At 41.6% G+C, this 22,424-nt stretch overlaps 1 protein-coding gene across 1 annotated transcript in view; it reads left to right on the top strand.

Moving 5' to 3' along the window:
- Positions 1-22,424, top strand: part of CES5A (carboxylesterase 5A) — a 272,768-nt gene that overhangs the window by 155,322 nt on the left and 95,022 nt on the right. The window contains exon 3 of the mRNA XM_027516516.1: positions 14,334-14,464. Within this exon, the coding sequence (XP_027372317.1) occupies positions 14,460-14,464 (5 nt within the window). The 5' untranslated portion in view covers positions 14,334-14,459. The remainder of the gene's footprint in view (positions 1-14,333; positions 14,465-22,424) is intronic.

Here is a 22,424-nt window from a genome sequence, read left to right as displayed (position 1 = left end):
GCTCGTGGGCTCCAGATGTTCTGGGGAAAAGTCATTTCTGTGGGTATTTGAGGTTTAGTTATATTCTCATCAGAGAAGGCAATGGCACCCCACTCCAGTACTCTTGCCTGGAAAATCCCATGGATGGAGGAGCCTGGTGGGCTACAGTCCATGGGGTCACACAGAGTCGGACATGACTGAGCGACTTCACTTTCACTTTTCACTTTCATGCACTGGAGAAGGAAATGGCAACCCACTCCAGTGTTCTTGCCTGGAGAATCCTAGGGACGGGGGAGCCTGGCGGACTACTGTCTATGGGGTCGCACAGAGTCGGACACAACTGAAGCGACTTAGCAGCATACTCTCACCCAAGCACTAAGTCATGCACTGCACCCCCAAACACTGAGGCCATTAGGATTTGGTCAGAATTCCAGGGATGAGTTTAGAGTTGATGGTGCATGTGTGAGGGTCAAGTCCTACGTCACCCCTTTCCTCCCATTCATGTAACATGTCACTGTCCCTTAGGATCATGAAATATCAGAGCTTAAAGCAACCTCAGAGATACTCTGCCTTGTGCAAGTGGAGAAACTGAGTCTCAGTGAGGGAGAGTGACTTTGGCAAGTTCACACTGCATCACCAGCATTGTTAGGATCTAAGTCAGCTTATATTTTGGAAGCCATGCCTATAGCCCTTGTCCAGCTCCAACTTCAGCCCTTTCCAAGAAGTTTAGTGGGATTGATTCATTCACCCATTAACTCTGAGCTATAATCATGTTTTCCCACCTAATAACGTCTTCATGGGACTATCATCAATATTAATGGGTGGTAGATTTTGCCACAGCTCATAAATGCATTGAGGGCCATAATTTATACACAGGAAGATGGGCAGTTTGAATTCCTTGGGGATTTATTTAGACTTGATTCTTGCATTCTTTAGTCTCTAGTCTCTCAGCAAAGCTATCAGTGACTGGTCTGTGGCAGAGAACATAGATCACATTGACCTTAGCCTTCAGGGACATATTGATCATGTGGTTCAGAGGGTGACCATCCTGTGAGACCTGCTCAAGGGCCAGTTTCCCACTTTCCCAGCCAGCCCTATTGACCACCATCCTCCTTAGGGCTCCTTACCTTCTAATCAAACTAGAAGGCTTTCTCTTGCTTCCCTTGCTTACTCCCTGCTGTCTTGATTCAGGAGCTTTGCCTTCATCATATTATTCTCATTTTCTTCAATGCCTTTGCACCTAAATATGCATATATATTCAGATCTTATCCACCTGGCCCATCCAAATTTAAGTAACTGTAACACTTTTACATAACATGTCAATAGCTTTGATGAAATACAGTTTTTGCATGGGCTATTTCTGATCCTTTGCTGTACTCCCTGGCATCTGGCAGAGTGCCTTATATGACGCGTTCTTCATGATGTGTACGTTAGGTGAATAAATGAATGATTAAAGAAATGATTGAGCAGAAAAGCAGTCCTTCTCAGAATCTTCCACCAAATCAAGGACCATAGAAACTGAAGTTTTGTCATCCTACCTAAAAAAAGTATTTAAAAAAATGTTCTCCTTGTCTACTGATACATTAAAAAAAACACCCTCATACTTGGTGTCTGAAAACATCAAGCTGTTATTTTTGTTGGTTATGTGGACTGAATGAGCTAGCTGGGTGCCTTTCACTTGAGGTCTCATACAGTTTTAATCCTATGCAGGCAGAAGCTGCAGTCATCTGAAGGCTTGACTGGGCTGGATGTCCAAAATGTTGCACTCATGACAGTTGATGTCAGCTGTTGGACTATCTATACTTATTGACTAGACTGGACCATCTATACTTAGTCTCTTCCTGTGGCTTGGACTTCTCATCACATGGCAGCTGACTGCTGGAAAAGAGTATCCTAAGAGTGAGTGTTCCAAGAGAGCCTGGAGGAAGCTGCAAAATTTCTTATGACCTGATCTCAGAAACCCAGAATGTTTCTTCCACTTCATTTTATTGGTCAAGCAGTTCACCAAGGCCAACACAGTTCTAAGGAGAGGGAGTAACATATATGTGCAAAGACAGAAGGAACTGATAGCGTCTGTCTTTGGAGATTATCCAGCTATTAGGCAAATATGTTAATATTATCCCAGAGAGCAACCTACCTCTATGAACACCTTCCTTCACCAGGTTAACTGCTGCACTGCTGAGCACTGGGGACAGCTTCAATACTAGGAAATATTTTGGTAAGGGAGAGGGCAGGAAGAAGGAGAGGGAGAAGTCAGGAATCTGTGATAATGGTTACAGAATTAGGCCTGAGAGAGATAACACAGGGTATAAAATGAAGATATTAAAGAGAGGGCATTGGGGGAGGGGAGTGAGTGCTGATCAGAACGTCCCCTGTCTCCTTGGCTAACTTATTTATATTGCCATTCTTTATTTAGTATACTTTAAAGGAAGTTGTCATACCAGTTCTATATTAGAACTATCAAACTGCCTCCTGTCTGTTTTGTCCACTATTATTTCTCTATGAAATGATTATTCTTAGATTTTATAAGGTCCTTTCAAAGATACTTTCACTGACTATCCTAAATTATTTGCTGCTTGCCATTGAATTTTCATTTCAGTGTGGAGCATCTGAAATAAAAGTTTCTCAGTTTAAAAAAAAAAAAAGAAAACATCACCTATTTCTTTAACTGGCTCCATGTATGCTGGGAGTAGCTTGCAGAGAGAAGCAAGCGCAGTTGCTAAAAGTATTGCAAAACGTATTTATCTTTCTTTAAATCACATGTAATTGTAATAAAAATTGTTTTAGGACTTCCCTGGTGGTCCAGTGGTTAGGAATCCACCTGCCAATGCAGGGGATACAGGCTTGATCCCCGCCCTGGGAAGAGTCCACATGCAACTAAGCCCATGCACCACAACTGCCAAGCCTGCACTCCAGAGCCTATGAGCCGCAACAAGAGAAGCCACCACAACGAGAAGCCCTCGCACTGCACATAGAGAACGTCTGTGTGCAGCACCAAAGACCCGGCACAGCTATAAATAAATAAATAAATAAAACTTTAAAAGAATAATAAAGATTATTTTAAAAGATTTCTAAAAGCATCCATAATCCCACTAACTGAACACAATGGCGTTAATATTTCTTTTCAGTCTTAATTCCTCCTTGTGTATAGTTTACATCGCTGTTGTCATCCTGCTTTGGGCATGGGTTCTACACTTTTCATCCAGACTCATCATATAAATGCTTCTCCGTGGTAGCTGCTATCTCACCTGCGTTATTTTATTAGAGGTTGCATCCCATTCCGGCTGAGGGAGATTTGTTATGGGCCAATGAAATGAAATGATTAGCAAGGGTGACTCAGGTCACTTGAGGTCCTGTCACCCATTGGTGAATAAGTCAGGCTCGGGGGAGGTTGAACCCGGCCCCTCGAGGTTTTGGGGGGAGTTGTCTCTTGTCTGGCTCTCCTACTGGGGACGCAGCCCTTGTGCTTCATAGATGTGTGTAGCTGCCGGCAGGAAAATCCTCTTCCTTTAAGTGAGGAGGCAAGCCTAGTATTTTCCTCCTTCTCTCTTCAACCTTGCAAGGAACTGTTGGTTTCTTAAATCAGTTAAGCTGGGGCACAAAGGTTTAGATTTCTCATCTCTTACAAAGGTTTCCATTTCTTCCGGAAAGGGGATTTAATTTTACTGCTGTAGCAATTTATTTTGGCCACAAGAATCTGCTTACTTCTTTTCCTGACACTGAGATGCCAGGCTTGGCACATTCTGGGCAGGTAGAGGGCATTCCCCCTCTAGCTACAATGCCCTCTGCTCTCCACCTATTTCACATCGCTCCATGTCCTCCTCGAAGCCATCCTTGGCCTTTTACACCCACACCCAGGTTTCTGACATCTTAAAACATTTACTGTTTGCTCACAGTCACATTCTCCTAGAGGGCAGCTTGATGTCAAACAAACCCAGAACTGGAAAGCAAGATACTTCAAACTTTGTCCCATTGCTCACCATCTGTGTGGCCTCAACTAAGTCTTTGCACCCCCTGGGCTTTAGCTGCTCCAGTTTTAAAAGAACCCGAAGCCAGTGCTCTGTGACAACCTAGAGGGGTGGAATGGGAAGGGAGGTGGGAGGGAGGTTCAAAAGGAAAGGGACATATGTACATGTAGTGCCAATTCTTGTTGATTCATGGCAGAAACCATCACAATATTGTAATTATCCTCTAATATGAAAAAATAAATAAAATATAAAAAATTGAGGGGCTAATCTCCATTGTTCCTTCCAGCTGTGATTCAAATCTGACCTCTCTTGACCTTTGAGGTTGCTTTTGTGTGGAGATTTGTCTCCTGGATTCATGCTTCTTCCTCCAATGACCCTGAGTCTTCCTGCTCATCAGACATAATCTGAGCAGTGTTTAAATGGCTATTGTTATTGAAAATACAGATTGAGTCTCTTCCACAATTTGCTTCCTGCCCTACCCCTGCTTTTCTCCTTCTTTTCATCCAATAAGTAGAGTTCAAACTCTGTTCTTTCTTTTTTTTGAAGCCGAGTCTCTGATCATGATCAAGTACAACAAATGGAAACATACTTTCTGAAGGCCACGCTTCAAACACTAATGCAACATGCCACAGACCAATCCCAACAGATTGCCCCCAGCCAATTCCATTCCCCTTTTATGAGGCAGAGATGCAAGGCAATAACTACTCTTCTCAGAGGGAGAAGTGGTTAGCTGGAGGGCAGCCACGTGCCAACTATCTCTGTCACCAGAGCATGAAGGCCCCTTGCAAGGACAAGTGACCCGTCCTGAATGACCATGTTTGCTTGGCCCCAAATTGCTGAAGATGTGGTTGTGCTAAAAAAAGGTTATAGGAGCAGTGCTGAGGGAGATGAACATGATTTGGCTTAAAATCAGAAAAAGTCAGAGCTTTCTGAGGCTGTTTTTATGTCCCAAATGCAATGTCCTCTGGAGAAGCCACCATTCTGGTTGGCCAGCAGCCATCAAACGATAGACCCTCCATAATATCCAGTCAAAACCCCAACCTGCCTTTATGAGTTACATCCACCATGTTCCCTCACCCTTCTACCTCAGGCACACCCCTCACAGTCTTCTGTGCCCCCAGCTCACCCTCAGGCTCTTCCCTCTGCTTGGGATGTACTGACTGGCCCATTTCATCATTATTAATGTTCTATTCACTGGGACAAAAAGGAGCTCAGATAGTGTATCTACTATGGGCTTTGGAGTTTGAATGCACGTGCATGCGTGCTAAGTCGCTTCAGTTGTGTCTGACTCTGTGCAACCCTATGGATTGTAGCCTGCCAGGCTCCTCTGTCCATGGGGATTCTCCAGGCAGGAATACTGGAGTGGGCTGCCATGCCCTCCAGGGGATCTTCCCAACCCAGGGATTGAACCTACATCTCTTATGTCTCCTCCATTGGCTGGTGGGTTCTTTACCACTAGTGCCACCTGAGAAGCCCAGAGTCCAAGTGACTTGGATCTAAATCCCAGCTCTTCCACTTGTAGGGCAGGCTACTCAACTTCTCTTAGCCTCAGTTTCCTCATTTGTAAAATGGGGCTAATAATATCCCAGCCTTGCAGAGCTGTTGTAAAGATCTTTTGAGTTGTCAGAAGGCTTGCAACACTGAACACAAAGTTCCTGACATATAGCAGGGACTCAATGAGTGGCTTTTATTATTATTTCCCTTGTGTATACTTTTTGGGGCAATAATATGATACTATTATTTACGTAGATATGTAACTGATCTCTCTGCTCAATAGAAACTTCTTGAAGGTAGGAATTATTTGGCACTCCTGTTACTTTCTGTACCAAGCATAAAGCTTTGGACAGAGTAGATTCTTAGTATGTTTTGTTCAGATGAATTAAATATGTCATTTTACCTGCCTTTTCCTCTTGGCAGTACCCAACAAAGACAGAAGAAAGTCAAAATTGAAAAAAACGTGGCAAGAAATAATTTCTTTCTACATATTTAGGCCACGTCGTATGAGGTTCAGCTTTGGGGTCTTGCCTCTTAAACTGTTAAATTCCCGGGAGTAGGGAGGGCTCAGAGACCATGACCTTTATGTGTGCTTTTGGTATTTAGTGCTCTGCAGGGCACTTGCTGAATATTTAAGTGTTGCTATTCATGATAAAAGCTTGAAGAGTGACAGATCAGGGAGCAGAAAGACAACTTGGTAATGGATTTTATTGCAGACAAATGCAGGAGAAAGTCTGCTTAAGGGTTATAATTGTCCTAACTATTCTAGCCACATTCTGAAATGCTGTTCTCTCATAAATGAAGCTCTGGGGTTTCTGGGTTTCATCTTTGTCTTGAGCCCCTGGGCCCCACTTCTACACCAGAAGGAGAGGCCTAGGGTTTGGGCAGCCCCTCTCCTGGAGTACCAGTATAAGGTCCTTTGGGTCGGAATAATCTACATTTTTCTTAGGAGTCATCCAGGCTGTAAAGAAGCTGTCACCCAGACTGACTTGTGGTTCCATGTTGGTGACCCTGGCACAATAAATAAAGCTTTGGGCTCAGCAGAGGTGGTGTAGCACAGTGGTTAAGAGCATGAGCTCTGGAACCCTTCTTTCTCAGTTTGCATCTTGGCTTCTCTCCTTGTGTCCCTGTGACTTTATGCAAGTTATTCAATGTCATCATGCCTCAATGTCTCCATCTGTCAAATGGGTATGGGAAAGTTGTTGTTTTTTGTTGTTCAGTAGCTAAGTCATGTCCAACTCTTTGCAGGCCCATGGGCTCTGTCTCGTAGAGTTTGCTCAAATTCACATCCATTGAGTTGGTGATGTTATAGTAAGAGTGTCTAACTCGTACAACTGTTATAAGGATCAAAAGTGTTGAACAACACAAATTACATAAAACTGCACCTGAAACATAGTAAGTGCTCTGTAAGTGTTGACTCTTATTATTTCAAAGTACAAGGGTTGTTCTCCCAAATCATATGAAAAGCTGTGTATCGTGTGCTTCTTTTGCTCCTCAGTTTGGTCAGTCCTCACCCTTGGGTCTAAGGTGAGCCCAGGGGTGGAGAGGGGAAGCGTCTGCTCTGGTGTAGGCGGGAGACTAAGAGAGTGTGGCAGCAAGGATGACGTAAGGGGGACAGATCTGGAGATACATAAACGCAGTAGTGGTGGTTACATGTGCAGCTGAGGGACAGGGAAGATCCAGGGGTGTCTCCCAAGTGATCGAGACCCAGGATCTGTTGGTGGTGACACCATGAAAAGAGAGGTTCATATGGGAAGACTGGGCTTGAGGAGTCAGTAGAATATTGGGATGGCATGTAGAGCTGTCTGAAAAGTGTTGCAAATGTAACTCTGGAACTTTGGAGAGAGGTCCAAAGAGAGCTGCCAGATTCAGGAGTCACTAGAGTCAGACACAACTTAGTCACTAAACAACAGCAACAGCAATGTTTGCAGTGAATGCCACGAGAACCAATGAGATTCTTCAGATGGCTTGCAGCCAACTGTCCAGTGTCCAGACCATGACTGGATAATAAATATTTTAGGCTTTGCAGACCATATGATCTTTATTGCTAGTGCTCAATTCTGGCATTTTGCTTGAAAGCCACAGTGGACAATACATAAGCAAAGGGATGTGGCTGTGTCCCAGCAAAACTTGATTTACAAAAATCCATGGACTATAATTTGCCCCAACCTGCTCCAGACCACGGAGAAGGCAATGGCACCCCATTCCAGTACTCTTGCCTAGAAAATCCATGGACGGAGGAGCCTGGTAGGCTGCAGTCCATGGGGTCGCGAAGAGTCGGACATGACTGAGCAACTTCACTTTGACTTTTCACTTTCATTCATTGGAGAAGGAAATGGCAACCCACTCCAGTGTTCTTGCCTGGAGAATCCCAGGGACGGGGGAGCCTGGTGGGCTGCCGTCTATGGGGTCGCACAAAGTCGGACATGACTAAAGTGACTTAGCAGCAGCAGCAGCTCCAGACCAACATCTTACACATAGTAAGTATATAGTAAATTTTTATTGGCATAATCTACTAGCTACAGAAGTTGTCTAAAGCCAAGATTTTTTAGAATAATTAAATTTTTAGGAATTTAAACTTTTGTTAGGAATACACCAACACACACACAAAAGCAAGCAGGAGAGAGGATGTTTGATTTCTGGTGCCATGCATGAAATAATGGAGGCTTCCCAGGTGGTGAGAATGGTAAAGAACCTGCTGCCAAAGCAGGAGACATAAGAGATGAGGGCTTGATCCCTGGGTCGGGAAGATCCCTTGGAGGAGGGCATGGCAACCCACTCCAGTATTCTTACCTGGGGAATCCCATGGACAGAGGAGCCTGGCGAGCTACAGTCCATGGGGTTGTAAAGAGTTGGACACGACTGAAGCAACTTAGCATGCACACATGCACATGAAATAAGAAGCCCCGAATGAGAGATGTGCATTAATTTCAAAGTATACAGCTGAAACCTGTTCTGAATGTAGGTTCTAAGTCCTCAGCCAAGTATAATAAATCAGACTGGTGAATTACGGGACAAGGTGATGAGAGAACCATTCAATGTTAAACCCCTGAGGACCAGGGCTGGTGGGGAAGGTGAGAGGCCTGGCTTCTTGGAGAGCTCCAGGGTGGCATGCTCATCAAATCTGGGAAATTGACTACAAATGTGTTAAAAAATTAAGACACTTCCCACAAGTATTTGTAGCTACCATTACAAAGAAGTAGAGACAGGAAGAAATGGGAGGAAATGAAAAAGAAGATTAAGAATTGAAGCCATGTATGGGAGTAGGCATTTTGCACTCAGGAAGTAGTCAGAAAAGTTGAGGGAAAGAGGGAGAGATTGACTGAGACCCCAACCCTTCCCTCCAAACAACAGAGAGATACAATAGATTGTAAACAGTAGTTAAAACAGACAGCTCAAGGGCTGAGGGGTTCAGCTTCTGAATCATGGCTGAAGATATGCCCCCTCCTTTGTGTCTTATATTTTTGGCTGGTGGATCAAACCCCCAAAGTCTGTCTCTTCTGTTTGAAGACTGAAGCTGCACGACTGAATTCCCTGGCCATGTTCCTGGTGCTGATTCTGGGGTCTTGGATGTCAAGTAAAGGGAGACAGCCTAGAGGAGAGGCTCATATTCGACCACAGGTTGTGAATGACCTCTTTATTTGTTTCCAAAAAGAACATGTAAGAGTGTGAAGAAGCCCATAGCTCCTGGGCAGTCAGTGTGGCTTGAGATAGAGTGTGGTCTGTGGCTGCAGTGACCACAGCAGCTGTGTGCCAATTTGGGTACATATATACATATAAGTACCCATGGACATATAGACACACATTCCCATACATGTGTGTGTGTATATACACACATATCTATGTATATCGTATGTGTGTGTATACATTGACAAGTTTTTAATTTTTATTTATTTAGTTAGTTACTTATTTTTTGGCTGCACTGGGTTTTCCTTGCTGCTCGTGGGTTTTCCCTTGTTGTGGCAAGAGGGACTTCTCTCTAGTTGCAGTGCCCGGGCTTCTCACTGCAGTGGCTTCTCATGTTGCAGAGCATGAGCTCTAGGTGTACGGGCTTCAGTAGTTGTGGCAAACAGATTTAGTTGCCCTGTGGCATGTGGAGTCTTCCCAGATAAGGGATGGAACCCCTGTCTCCTGCTCTGGTGGGCGTATTCTTAACCACTGGACCACCAGGGAAGTCCCCACATAACTTTTTGGCCATTGGGAAATGAGGGGATGTGATTCAGGAAGAGGCTTGAAATGTCTTGGGTGACTGGGTTTTTACCCTCCTTTGTGCTTCCTCATTGCCATAAGGAAGACATGCCCCAGAGGCTGGCCCCAGAGGAATGAGAACTATATGAAACAGACCTGAACCTAATTCATGGCCTGGAGTCAAGCCTAATTGAACCCAATCTAGATCAACCAAACTTCAGACAATCTCTAGCCTAATAAATTATGTGATAGTAATTATGTAAAACAGGAAAAGCTGGAGTTACACTTGCTCACAAAGAGGAAAAGAACTGATTGCTACTGTCTAGTTTTTGTGATCTGGTTTTAAGGATTAGTCATACAAACATTGGAGAAGGAAGTGGCAACCCACTCCAGTACTCTTGCCTGGAAAAATTCCATGGACGGAGGAGCCTGGTAGGCTGCAGTCTATTGGATCACAAAGAGTCGGAAATGACTGAGCAACTTCATGTCATCATACAAACATGAAACAATATATCATGGGGAGTGGCATTGCTCATTGGAAAAGACCTTGATGCTGGGAATGATTGAGAGCAGAAGGAGAAGGAGGTGATAGAGGATGAGATGGCTGGATGGCATCATCGACTCAACAGACATGAGTTTGAACAAACTCTGAGAGATAGTGAAAGACAGGGAAGCCTGGCGTGCTGCAGTCCATGGAGTTGTAAAAGAGCCAGACACAGCTGAGTGACTGAACAGCAAAATGATAAAATATGAGAGTGAGGTTGATCCTGAAAGTAAATACATTGAAACTGAAGTCATGTGAAGGGTGATGGCTGAGCTCTTCTGCTTGAATTTCATATCAGATCTGAATGAAGAAAAGTCCTCCAACAGCTGAAGTGAGGAGGGGTCCTCTTCTAATGGCCCATCCCATGAGCATAGACTCTTAGAATCCCCTTACTGGGAGAGATTTCCCAAGTTCATCTGGCCCAGTTTCTTGTCCTCTGTACAAATGCATTCTGTGGCATCCTTGATGGAAGCTGATCCGAATTTAGTCACTTACCTGCTGTGTAATCTTGGATACACAAGAAAATGTACAGAAAATGTTGGAGTCAGACAGACTTGGTTTTACACCCCAGCATTGTGACCTTAAGAATTTACTCATCTTTGAATCTTTCATCTCCACTAGAAAACAGATAATAAGAATGCCTACCTCACAGAGCCGTTGGGAGAGTTAACTAGACAACAGAATGGCACATTCATCACAGCACCTGGCACCAAATGCAGTGGCTCCCTTCCTGATTTGTGTGTGCGTGTGTGTGTGTGTGTGTGTGCACTTGCTTAGTCACTGGGTGCACTTGCCGACTCTTTGCAACCCCATCGGCTGTAGACCACCAGGCTCCTCTGATTACTGGGATTCTCCAGGCAAGAATACTGGAGCCTGTTGCCATTTGCTTCTCCAGAGGATCTTCCTGACCCAGGGATTGAACCCACATCTCTTATGTCTCCTGCATTGGCAGGAAGATTCTTTACCACTACACTGCCTGGACCAGCACAGAACACTCCAACCCTCTGCCATACAAAAGCCTTCCGATATCTCTATAAAGGGAGAACCAAGCTGAGCTCCAACCAGCTCCCTGCAAAGTCCAGATGCTGAGCCTGCTGGCCTGAATCAGGTGTCTCCTTCCTAACTCATTTGATGGATGAGGCATTTCAGTTTTAAGTTGTAGATCGTCAGTACATTTGACTATCCCTGGACTAGAAAAACATCAGAAGCAATGATTGACTATTTAATCAGACAGTTTTACACAAATTATGGTCCATAAAATTCCAAATTTCTTGTAGTCACCCACAAGCAGAGTTTCATTGTAACTTAAAATGGAAACTACCCATCATTCTCATATCTGGAAAAGCAGAGATGGAGCAGTGTGAGCAACGATGCATGGGGGTTGGGGAGAGGATGGTTCAGAGAACAGAAGGCAAGTTCTAAGTGAGCTGTACTGTGCATGTGAGTGAGGAGAAGAGAGGACAAGAAAGGAGGTTGGGGACAGGTCAGGAACACTTTGAATAACATGAGGAGTTTGAAATTTGAAGGCATTGGTAAACCACTGAAAGATTTTGAGCAAGAAAATGGCATGGTCAGAGCTTTGCTTCCAGAAGATAACTCTGGGAAGAAGGAGGGAGTGGATTGGTTTGGTAGCAAACAGAGCAACTAGGGACAGATGAATACTTAGCAGTCTATTGCAGTCATCTGGACAAGAGGTGATAAAAGTTGTGCTTGGGTTCTGGAAAATAGAGAACAAATATGAGACATATTGTAGTGAAAAATCTATAGGGCTTATTGACTGGCCAGGGAAGGCAAAGAGAGAGGGAAGGATGACTCAGATTTTAAGCCTGGAGAAAGTGACTGAGTTATCTCATTTAACAAGCAGGATGTGGAGCATACCTGGCATCACCAGGTTTTTCTCATTTAATTTTAATGTGCATATATGTGTATATATAGCTCCATGTACATATATAGTATGAAATAAATCAATAACCCAACACACACATACACATTCTCTCTCTTCCAACTCAATATTCATTAATTTTAACTATATGTAATTACAGTGAAATGAGAGTATGGAGGCTTTCTAACTTCATCTGAGAAATTACAGTTTTCATACTGACAGTGTAGGGATTATATTTAGGATTTTGAAACTATTGTTAGTCCTACTGATAATGGTAGCCGCCGTTGACTGAGTACTCGTGTGCCAGTGCTTCTCACACATCGCCTCATTTGTCCTCACAACAGACTGTGAGATGGACACTGTTAAGGGTCTCCCCAAACCATTCCCAATTCCATCTTCCCTTGCTTCCCGCAGTAAAGGCTCGCCTCCTTTGCCACACAGCTCAGGTCTGCACATGGAGAATGTAAATGATACCTGCTTGGAATGTTCTAGATAAGACAGTGGCCTCCTGATAGCAGGATAAGAGGAGACTCAGCTGGCACTTCCTCCGTCCTCATATTCCTGGCTTGAACATGCAAATATGCTGAAAACTGGGATAGCCATTTGTGACCATAGATGACACACATATAGATGAAAAGCCAATGGCTCAGGCTGTCAAAATATAAACTGTGTGACCTTAGTGACATTGTTAAGCCGCCAAACAAGCCTTGGAACCGCTATGTCTAGGCTTCTTGATAAGCGAGACAATGAATATCTGCTATGTTCAAACAACCATTGGTTGTTTTTCTATTATTTACAAAAAAAAAAAAAAAATGCATCCAGATGTTCACTTGCTTGCCTGGGCCCAAGCCAGAAAATGGTGGACCTGTGAGTAAAACCCAGGTCCTTCTGACTCCAAAATGATACTATTAGCTCTCACACATCCTCCCTTCCAATACCCATACACAGAACAATGTGAAGTGTGATAGATGCATCTGCTGTCTTTTTCATGGTCCTCACTGCTCACTTCTTCCTCCACCATTTTGGATGCCTCAAAAGTGTCAGATACTGAGTGAAATCCTAGGAGATAGTAAGATGATTATGATTGAGTCCCTGTCCTCAAGTTGTTCATGATATAGAAGAGAGGTTGGCAAGCTATGGCCCATGGGCCCGGTTTGGTTCACTCGTTTTTGTACAACCTGCCGCTAACAGCAGTTGTTATATTGTCAAATGGTTGAAAGAAAATCAAAACAATAACATTTCATGACTCATAAAAGTTATAAGAAATTCAAATTCCGGTTTAGTGTTCATAAATACAATTATATTAAAACACAGCCATGCCCATTTGTTTAGATATTATCTATGGCTCCAACTGCAGAGTTGAACAGGTACTACAGAGATCATATGGCTTGCTAAACCTGAAATATTTGCTACCTGGCCCTTTACAGAAAAAGTTTGCTGCCTCTTGGTCTGGAAGGGTGGCAGCATCTAGAGAAGAACTAGGCAAATGACCAACTTGTTCGAGAGAAGGGATGTATACTGAGATACTTTGAAAAATTTTCCCAAACAGGAAAGTCTAAAGCTCTGAGTCTTATTGAGAGACTTTTCCCCTTAAAGATAGATTCTAAAAGAAGTTGGAAGAGGGGCTGGACTGCGATGTCTGTCAGGTTGATGCAACTTTGTCTAATGAGTATCTGTTGTTACTTGTTGTTCCTTAGACACAGGACCATGTGCTCCAGTAGGTCTGAACTCCACCCAAACGGAGAGAACAAATCACGAATCCTTTTAATGCACACTATAAAATCACCTTGGAAAAAATTGATTGACCTTTTAATTAAGGCCCTCAGAGCCTCCCACATATTGGCTTTTGCCTGAAACTCTTATGCTGGAGATTTTTGTGAGCACATGAACCATCCCTCTCAAATCCTAGTTCCTGTCAAGCAGGACCTGCTGTCCTCAGGGATACCGCATACCTTGTACACATCACTGCGTTGGTAGAAAAGACCTTTCTATGAACCTAACTCTAAAAATCAATAGAATGTTTAATTCTCTTTCTTTTTTTCTAAAGGAAAGTGCCAGAAAGCCTCTTGAAGTAATAATGGTGCTTGTTGTCTGCATATAATCACACAACTGATTACTTTTTTGTCCATTTTGATTCTGACTCTTAAAATAGCCATGACCAAAATAATTTGATCTTAATGAAAAAAATGATGAAGCTGTGTAAAACTACACTTCTGATGTACTAACAAAAGAGACTTTTGAGCTCAAAAAACTCACTCTCTTTTTGTCTATTTTACAGATTAGGACACTTAACTTAGCCAGAAAGACAGCTAGTCACTGGCAGATCATGTATGCTTTCCAGTTATGACGAAAACGAAGACCAAGACTACCTGGCACCTTTGTCAATCATACACATGGTTTTGGGATGAGGTGAGTCTATAATTTGTTATCCAAACTGAAATCCTTTGGCTCAACAGGCACAAAGCAAAACTGTTCATCAAGACCAGTGGTCACCCCACAGGTAGGTAAGGCAGGTGCAGTAGGTCATGTAGGCCTTTGGGCTCATTCTTTTTTAATTTTTATTTTATATTGGAGTGTATTTGATTCATAACGTTGTGTTAGTTTCAGGTGTACAACAAAATGATTCAGTTATATATATATATGTACACACATGTCCACTCTTTTTCAAACTCTTTTCTCATTTAGATCATTACAGAATATTGAGTTTCCTGTGCTATACAGTAGCGTGTTTATGTTAATCCCAAACTCCTTATTTATCCCTCCCCTCCACCTTTCCACTTTGGTAACCATAAGTTTGTTTTCAAAGTGTGTAAGTCTTTTTCTGTTTTGTAAATAAGTTCATTTGTATCATTTTTTATTAGATTTGACATATAAGTGATATCTTATGATATTAGTCTTTTTCTGTGTGACTTACTTCATTAATACAGTAACTTCTATTTATAGATCCATCCATGTTGCTGCAAATGGCATTATTTTATTCCTTTTTATGACTGAGTAATACTCTATTATATATCTGTACCACATATTCTTTATCCATTCCTCTGTCAACAGACGTTTAGGTTGCTTCCATATCTTGGCTATTGTAAATAGTGCTACTGTGAACGTTGGGGTACATGTATGTTTTCAAATTACGGTTTTCTCCAGATATATGCCCAAGAGTGGGATTGTTGGATCATATTTTCAACTCTGTTTTTAGTTTTTTAAGGAACCTCCATACTGTTCTCCATCGGAGAAGGCAGTGGCACCCCACTCCAGTACTCTTGCCTGGAAAATCCCGTGGATGGAGGAGCCTGGAAGGCTACAGTCCAAGGGGTCGCTGAGGGTCGGACACAACTGAGCAACTTCCCTTTCACTTTTCACTTCCATGCATTGGAGAAGGAAATGGCAACCCACTCCAGTGCTCTTGCCTGGAGAATCCCAGGGACGGGGGAGCCTGGTGGGCTGCCGTCTATGGGGTCACACAAAGTCGGACACGACTGAAGTGACTTAGCAGTAGCAATACTGTTCTCTGTAGTGGTTGTCGTTGTACCAATTTACATTCCCACCACCAGTGTAGAGGGGTTCCCTTTTCTCTGCACCCTCTCCAGCATTTATTCTTCGCGGACTCATTCTGGTAATCAGGTGTGTCTCTAAAATGTACTTCTGTTTCCTGACTTGTACCTCTAGTCCTTTCAATCTTGTAGCCTTTGTACTTGGTGAGGCCAGCTCCCTGGAACAGTTTTGAGATCCAGTCTTGGTTATTCCCACTGATTGCTCGTTTTTCTGCTGCTCTGATTGCCCAAAGCTTGGGCAATGGAGAAATCAGGAGCTGGATCAAAGAGGAGAACATGGGTGTGGCAGGTGCTCCTACATACAGCAATTCTCACTTTCCAAGGTCCAGATTCCTGTCTTTAGGTCCAGGGAAAATGGTTTCAAACAGGACTGGTGGCTGGTTCTAGACAAGCCAGTATAAGATATTCAGGCAGAGGACTACAGAGAAGATTTTTTTCTAGACATTGAGTGTGTGTTTTTTTGGGGTTTTGTTTTTAGAAAAGTGTAGCAGTTAATCAATGTTTATTGATTATCACTGGTGGCCTCATCTATGAGCTATGTAGGAAAACTAAGAAATATGACAAGGGAAGGAAAGGAAATACAATCATTCCATTATTGCTTGTGGTAAAGAACTAACTAAGGGGATAGAGAGCTAAGGGCATTAAAATGATACTATACTTGTGGTATTGGAGAAGACTCTTGAGAGTCCCTTGGACTGCAAGGAGATCCAACCAGTCAATCCTAAAGGAAATCAGTCCTGACTATACTTTGGAAGGACTGATGCTGCAGCTGAAACTCCAATACTTTGGCCACCTGATGCAAAGAACTGACTAACTGGAGAAGACCCCAATGCTGGGAAAGATTGAAGGCAGGAGGAGAAGGGGACCACAGAGGATGAAATGGTTGCATGGCTTCACCGACTCGATGGACATGAGTTTGAGCAAGCTCCAGGAATTGGTGATGGACAGGGAAGCCTGGCGTGCTGCAGTCCATGGGGTCGCAGAGTCGGACATGACTGAACAACTGAACTGATACTTGTAAAGGCGACTGTTAGAACAAAAATACAAATCTTTCTAAATATCAGAATAACAAGACACAAAATAACTATAGAGTACATAATGAAAGATTTTTAAAAACTAGAGCTATTCAATCACAACATAGCAAAATTAATATGATAGAACAAAGACCAAGCATATTTGACCTGTTATTAGAGTAAATTTTATTGCGATAAAATGATTTTCAGAATGAATCACAAAGCAAACCCAACCCTATGTTATATGTAAGAAATACATCTAAAACAAAACCACAGAAAAACAAATATGCACCAGGGAAATATAGACACAAAGAAAGCAAAGGTAGTTATCTCAATATCAGATAAGATGGAGTTCAGGACAGATATACCCAACTGAATGCAGAGTTCCAGAGAACAGCAAGGAGAGATAAGAAGGCCTTCTTAAGTGAACAGTGCAAAGAAGCAGAGGAAAACAATAGAATGGGAAAGACTAGAGATCTCTTCAAGAATCTCTTCAAGATCTCTCCTTGATTGAAGATATCAAGGGAACATTTCATGCAAACATGGGCATGATAAAGGACAGAAATGGTAAGGACCTAACAGAAGCAGAAGAGATTAAAAAGAAGTGGCAAGAATACACAGAAGAACTATACAAAAACACTATACTAATGACCTAGATAACCACAGTGGTGTAGTCACTCACCCGGAGCCTGACATCCTGGAGTCTGAAGTCAAGTGGGCCTTATGAAACATCACACAAGACTAGTGCAGGTGATAAAATTCCAGCTGAGCTATTTCAAATCCTAAAAGATTATGCTATTAAAATGCTAATATGTCAGAAATCTGGAAAATTCAGCAATGGCCACAGGACTGGAAAAGGTAGTTTTCATTCCAATCCCAAAGAGTGTTCAAACTACTGTACAATTGTGCTCATTTCCCAGGCTAGTGAGGTTATGCTCAAAATCCTTCAGGCTAGGCTGCAACAGTACATGAACTGAGAACTTCCAGATATACAGGCTGGGTTTAGAAAAGGCAAAGGAACCAGAGATCAAATTGCCAAAATTTGTTGGATCATAGAGAAAGCAAGGGAATTCCAGAAAAACATCTACTTCTGCTTCATTGACTATGCTTAAGCTTTTGACTGTGTGAATCACAACAAACTGTGGAAAATTCTTAAAGAGATGGGAATACCAGACTACCTTACCTGTCTCCTGAGAAACCTGTCTGCACCATCAAAAGCAGACATGGAACAACTGACTGGTTCAAAACTGGGAAAGGAGTATGATAAGGCTATATATTGTCACCCTGTTTATTTAACTTATATGCAGAATACATCATGTGAAATAATGAGCTGGATGAATCACAAGCTGGAATCAAGGTTGCTGGGAAAAATATCAGTAACCTCAGATATGCAGATGATACCACTCTAATGGCAGAAAGTGAAGAGGAACTAGAGTTTCTTGATGGGGATGAAAGAGGAGAGTGAAAAATCTGGCTTAAAACTCAACATTAAAAAAACTAAGATCATGGCATCTGGTCCCATCACTTCATAGATGGGAAAAAGTGGAAGCAGTGGCAGATTTTATTTTCTTGGGCTCCAAAATCACTGCAGATGATGACTGCAGCCATTAAATTAAAAGATGCTTACTCCTTGGATGGAAAACTATGACAAACCTAGACAACGTATTAAAAAGCAGAGACATCACTTTGCCGACAAATATCCATACAGTCAAAGCTATGGTTTTTTTTAGTAGTCATGTACAGATGTGAGAATTGAACCATAAAGAAGACTAAGTGCTGAAGAATTGATTCTTTCGAATTGTGGTGCTGGAGAAGATGCTTGAGAATCCCTTGGACAGCAAGGAGATCAAATCAGTCAATTCTAAAGGAGATCAACTCTGAATATTCATTGGAAGGACTGATGCTGAAGCTGAAGCTCCAATATTTTGGCCATTTGATGTGAAGAGCCAACTCACTGGAAAAGTTCCCGATGCTGGAAAGATTCAAGGCAAAAAGAGAAGAGGGCAGCAGAGGATGAGATGTTAGATAACATCACTGACTCAAAGGACATGAATCTGAGCAAATTTCTGGAGATGGTGAAGGACAGGGAAGCCTGTGTGCTGCAGTCCACTGGGTTGCAAAGAGTTGGACACAGCTTAGTGACTGAACAACTACAGGACAGATAAGGTGACATTCAGTACAAAGATCATTAAATGAAAAAGAAAAATATATTGTAATCTAAGGAGTATAATTCAATAAAGACAATATTTTCTTCCAACTTTACTGAAATACAGTTGACAAATGACATTGTATAATTTTAGGGTATACAGCATGATTATATATGTATATATATAAAGTGAAATTTTTATTGCAATAATGTTGCTTAACACATGTCAACTCACATAGTTACTTTTTTGCACTGAGAACTTTTAATATCTACTGTCTTAGCAAATTTCAAGTATACAATATAATATTTTAACTATAGTCACCATGCTGTATATGAGAACTCCAGAACTTACTCATTTTATAGCAAAAAAATTTCTACCTTTGCCCTTTCTATTTTCCCCACCCCCCAGTGCCTGGTAACAAACCAATCTACTCTGATTTTATGAGTTTGACTAAGACAACATTTGTAAATATCAACTCACCAAATAATATAGTTTTCACATTTATAAAGCAGAAGTTACAAGAGATGCAAGAAATAGGCAGACATATATAAGTAGAAGAGGAATATAATTCCCTCTGTAAGAATAGATCAAGAAGACAAAAATAAATAAAGATAAGAATATTTAAGTAACTAATGAGATAGAACTAATTAAACCACGTAACCAAAGAATAAACATTTTGTTTTTCCCCAAAAGCTGTGAGAATTTTCATAGAAACCAATTGTACATTGACCCATAAATAAATCTTCAATAAATTCTCAAAGTTAGATGCAGTTTGGATAACATTTTGTAACTACTAAATTATATATTATACAATTCACTAAACACTGATAACAAAATAGAAAGGAGAAAGTTCCTTCCATGTGGAAATTTTTTAAAGGCTCTCTTAAACTCTCAAAGAGGGAAATAAAAAACAGAAATGGAAGACTGTCTTAGGCAACAACAATAATGAAGGTACTCTTTATGCAGTTTTGTGGACACAGCCTGTTATGGGTTGAATGGTGTCCCACCCTCTAATCATAGGTGGAAGTTCTAACTCCCAGTACCTCAGAATGTCACCTTTTAGGGAGATGGGGTCTTTACAGAGGTAATTAAGTTAAAATGAGGCCATTGGGGTGGGCCCTAAATCAATATGACTATCGTCCTGATGAAAAGGGGAACTTGTTCACAAAGACACACAGGGAGAACACTGTGTGAAGATGAAGGCAGAGATTGGAGTGCTGCTTCTACCAGCCAAGGAACACCAAAGATTGCCAACAGACTGCCAGAAGCCAGGGGAGAGGCATAGAACCCCTCTGTTTTATAGCTTTAGAAGAAACTAACCCTACCAACAACTTGATCTTTGATGTCTTGCCTGCAGAACTGTGAGGCAATGTATTTCTATCGTCTAAGCCACCCAGAGTACAGTAGTTTTTAACGGCAGCCCTAGGAAATGAATACACAGCTAAATCAATGTAGACAGGAAAATCATAGTCAAATAACAAAAGAGAGAATAAAAAACAAATTTAAGCACTGTGCTCAAAAAGTTATAAAAAGCATACAAAAATAAATTGAAAGCTATCAGAAATAGTACTAATGATAAAAATAGAAATTAATGAATTAGATAAACAGTACTAATACATTAATCCCAAATCTAGTTCTTTTTTAAAAGTTTATTTATTTATTTTTGACTGCTCTGGGTCTTTGTGTGGGCTTTCTCTGGTGGCTAGCGGGGGCTTCTCTCTAGTTGGCAACGTGCAGACTTCTCATCGCAGTGGCTTCTCTTACTGTGGAGCACGGGTTCTAGGTGCACAGGCTTCAGTAGTTGTGGTGCATGGGGCTATGTGCCCCATGGCATGTGGAATCTTCCCAGACCAGGAATCAAACCTGTGTCCCCTGCACTGACAGGTGGATTCTTAATTACTGAACCACCAGGGACATCCACAAGTCTAGTTCTTTGAAACAATAAGATAACTAAATCATTAGAAAACATAATCAGGAAAGAAGGATCAATATACAAACACCAAGTGAAAACTGAAAGGGATAGAAAAACTTACAAATAAAATATCAGTTCTCAAAAAAAGGTCAATTCTTCCTAATTTAATTTATACATTTAATATGATCATAATAAGATATTTGGAGTTTTGTTTTTAATCAAAGAAGCTTGTTCCAAAATTCACTTGAAAAAATAAACAAACTATAATAATAAGAAAAATATTCACAAGTAAGAGAAATGACTAGCTTTACCACTTATAAAAACATGCAAAGCCTCAATAATACTATCTGACCATAATAAAAGCGAAATCTTGCCATTTACAACAGCATGGATGGACCTTGAGGGTATTATGGTAAGTGAAATGAGTCAGATGGAAAAAGAGAAATACCATATGACTTCAATCATGTGTAGAATATTAAAAAATCTAAATGAACAAACACAAGAAGGCGACAACAAAAACATAGGTACAAAAAACAGAGTAGGGGTTAACAGAATGGAAATGGGGGTGGGTAAAGGCATCAACTGTACAGTGATGGAAACTAAACTTTTGGTAGTAAGTACATTGTAGTATTTACGGAAGTCTAAATATAATGTTATATAATGTTATAAACCAATGTAACCTCAGTTAAAGAAAAATCAAGTGCTGGTAAGGATGTGTAGTAACTGGAACTCACACTTCTGATCTGGGTACAAATTAGAACAATCACTTTGGGGCATATTTGCCAATATTTGATAAAGCTAAGCCCAAAGAAAGGCAATGCCAAAGAATGCTCAAACTACCACCCAATTGCACTCATCTCACACGCTAGTAAAGTAATGCTCAAAATTCTCCAAGCAAGGCTTCAGCAATATGTGAACCGTGAACTTCCTGATGTTCACGCTGGTTTTAGAAAAGGCAGAGGAACCAGAGATCAAATTGCCAACATCCACTGGATCATGGAAAAAGCAAGAGAGTTCCAGAAAAACATCTATTTCTGCTTTATTGACTATGCCAACGCCTTTGACTGTGTGGATCACAATAAACTGTGGAAAATTCTGAAAGAGATGGGAATACCAGACCACCTGACCTGCCTCTTGAGAAATTTGTATGCAGGTCAGGAAGCAACAGTTAGAACTGGACATGGAACAACAGACTGGTTCCAAATAGGAAACGGAGTACGTCAAGGCTGTATATTGTCACCCTGCTTATTTAACTTCTATGCAGAGTACGTCATGAGAAACGCTGCACTAGAAGAAGCACCAGCTGGAATCAAGATTGCCAGGAGAAATATCAATAACCTCAGATATGCAGATGACACCACCCTTATGGCAGAAAGTGAAGAGGAACTCAAAAGCCTCTTGATGAAAGTGAAAGAGGAGAGTGAAAAAGTTGGCTTAAAGCTCAACATTCAGAAAACGAAAATCATGGCATCCGGTCCCATCACTTCACGGCAAATAGATGGGGAAACAGTGGAAACAGTGTCAGACTTTATTTTTTTGGGCTCCAAAATCACCACAGATGGTGACTGCAGCCATGAAATTAAAAGACGCTTACTCCTTGGAAGGAAAGTTATGACCAACCTAGATAGCATATTCAAAAGCAGAGACATTACTTTGCCAACAAAGGTTCATCTAGTCAAGGCTATGGTTTTTCCAGTGGTCATGTATGGATGAGAGAGTTGGATTGTGAAGAAGGCTGAGCGCTGA

The sequence above is a fragment of the Bos indicus x Bos taurus genome, chromosome 18, assembly GCF_003369695.1.
Source record: "Bos indicus x Bos taurus breed Angus x Brahman F1 hybrid chromosome 18, Bos_hybrid_MaternalHap_v2.0, whole genome shotgun sequence".
NCBI lineage: Eukaryota > Metazoa > Chordata > Mammalia > Artiodactyla > Bovidae > Bos > Bos indicus x Bos taurus.
The sequence above is the reverse complement of the archived record's forward strand: the minus strand, read 5'-3'. Positions and strand labels throughout refer to the sequence as shown.